This window comes from Microtus ochrogaster, linkage group LG1, assembly GCF_000317375.1.
Source record: "Microtus ochrogaster isolate Prairie Vole_2 linkage group LG1, MicOch1.0, whole genome shotgun sequence".
NCBI classification, from domain to species: Eukaryota; Metazoa; Chordata; class Mammalia; order Rodentia; family Cricetidae; genus Microtus; species Microtus ochrogaster.
This window is the reverse complement of record NC_022027.1, coordinates 43,456,142-43,457,826: the sequence shown is the minus strand read 5'-3', so window position 1 is coordinate 43,457,826 and position 1,685 is coordinate 43,456,142. Positions and strand designations below refer to the sequence as shown.

The following is a 1,685-nucleotide window of genomic DNA, read 5'->3' as shown; positions in this document are numbered from 1 at the left end:
GCCACCACCCGCCCGGCTGTTTTTAGTTTTTCAAGACAGGGTTTCTCTGTGGCTTTGGAGCCTGTCTGGAACTAGCTCTTGTAGACCAGGTTGGCCTCAAACTCACAGAGATCTGCCTGCTTCTGCCTCCCGAGTGCTGGGATTAAAGGCATGCTGGGCTTCTAGCCTCATTGCTGTCTACTGACCTCCCTGTAATGGATTAAGTAAGAATGCTGCGGATCCCAGGTGCCTAAGCAGCGGCAGTGGGCAGTGGGTCCCAACAGCAGACAGTTCCAGTTAATTCCCAAGTGGCTGCCCTGGGGCATAAGGGGCAGCAAGTCCCACAAGGAGGGAAAGACAGATGGGCATGCCAAGAGACCAAGCCGCAGATCCCCGAAGGTGGCTGGTCCTGGGCAGGGAGAGAAAGAGACATGCAGAGTGTGGTTGGATATTTACTTAGTGGGTTATGGAAGGGAAGGGAAGAAGGGGGAAGAGCAGAGAGAAACAGACTGACAGAGACAGAGGAGCGAAGGGAATAATGGGGAGAATGGAGCAAGGCAGAATCTGCCTCTTAGGAGAGGCGGAAAAGAAGAGACTGGAAGCTGAAGATCAGCTTGCCTTGGTGAACAGGGGGAGGGGGAAGGGGAGTGGGCATGGCTCGTCTCTTAAAGAGGACAGAGCAGACCATTACACTCCCTACTTTAGGTTTTAAATTATTACCATCAAGTGCATATATAATTTTCAATTGAAAGTATATTTTCTTAATTTGCACATTATATGATAACAATACTTGGGTTGAGAATTTAGTCTATTTTTTATTTTTATGGTAAAAGTAATTAAGTATCCCCTCACAATTTAGTATGAGTTTTACAACTAGGGTTTTTTGCTTTGTTTTTGTCTTTGTGTATTATAACAGGAGCATGAATCTGAAGGTGGGAGAACTCCTTTAATGAAAGCTGCACGTGCCGGTCATGTTTGCACAGTGCAGTTCTTAATCAGTAAAGGTAAGTTTACGTAGAAGAAATTTTTTCTTTCTTTTTCTCAACTGTCTCGATGGTACTATAATAAGGCATTTTGACCTTTGAAGGCCCTTTCTGGTTGTTCTGTGACATGGAGAAGGGATGCTCCTAACAGTAATAAACCTCTCATAAAACATAATAATTGCGAACTACAAGAGGCTATTACACCAAGTAGCAGTCTTGTGAAGAAACACTTATTATTAAAAATTTTCTGTAAAATATTGTATTTTTAATTCCTATTCTGTTTTTTAATATAACATTGTTTTCAAACATGAGTTTTTGCTTTTTGCCTCTGTAGAACTTGGGGACAACACCTTTTTTACTTTATGTTGTCGTTATTTCTTTAGTTTTTTGAGACAGGGTTTCTCTGTAGCCTTGGAGCCTGTCCTAGAAACTAGCTCTTGTAGACCAGGCTGACCTTGAACTCACAGAGATCTGCGGCCTCCGCCTTTTGAGTACTGGGATTAAAGGCGTGCACCACCACCTCCCAGCAACAGTGAGATGATTTTTTTTCCTTTTTTTAATTTAATATTTTCCATGAGATAATTTTTTAACTGAAATAAAAAATATTTAGAATTTAATTGTGATACGTGTCAGTGTACATGAGGATTTTCATTCATACTCAGCAATTATTCTTTTGAATCTCTTAGTGACCAAATAAACACATTGGTTTAAATAATTTCTTCA

General features: G+C 41.3%; 1 protein-coding gene across 6 annotated transcripts in view; it reads left to right on the top strand.

The window, feature by feature from the left end:
* The window catches only part of Ankrd17 (ankyrin repeat domain 17), a 152,953-nt gene that overhangs the window by 87,424 nt on the left and 63,844 nt on the right, over window positions 1-1,685 (top strand). For all 6 annotated transcript variants that reach the window (XM_026785104.1, XM_026785099.1, XM_026785102.1 and 3 more), the window contains exon 11: window positions 896-983. In XM_026785104.1, the coding sequence (XP_026640905.1) occupies window positions 896-983 (88 nt within the window). The remainder of the gene's footprint in view (window positions 1-895; window positions 984-1,685) is intronic.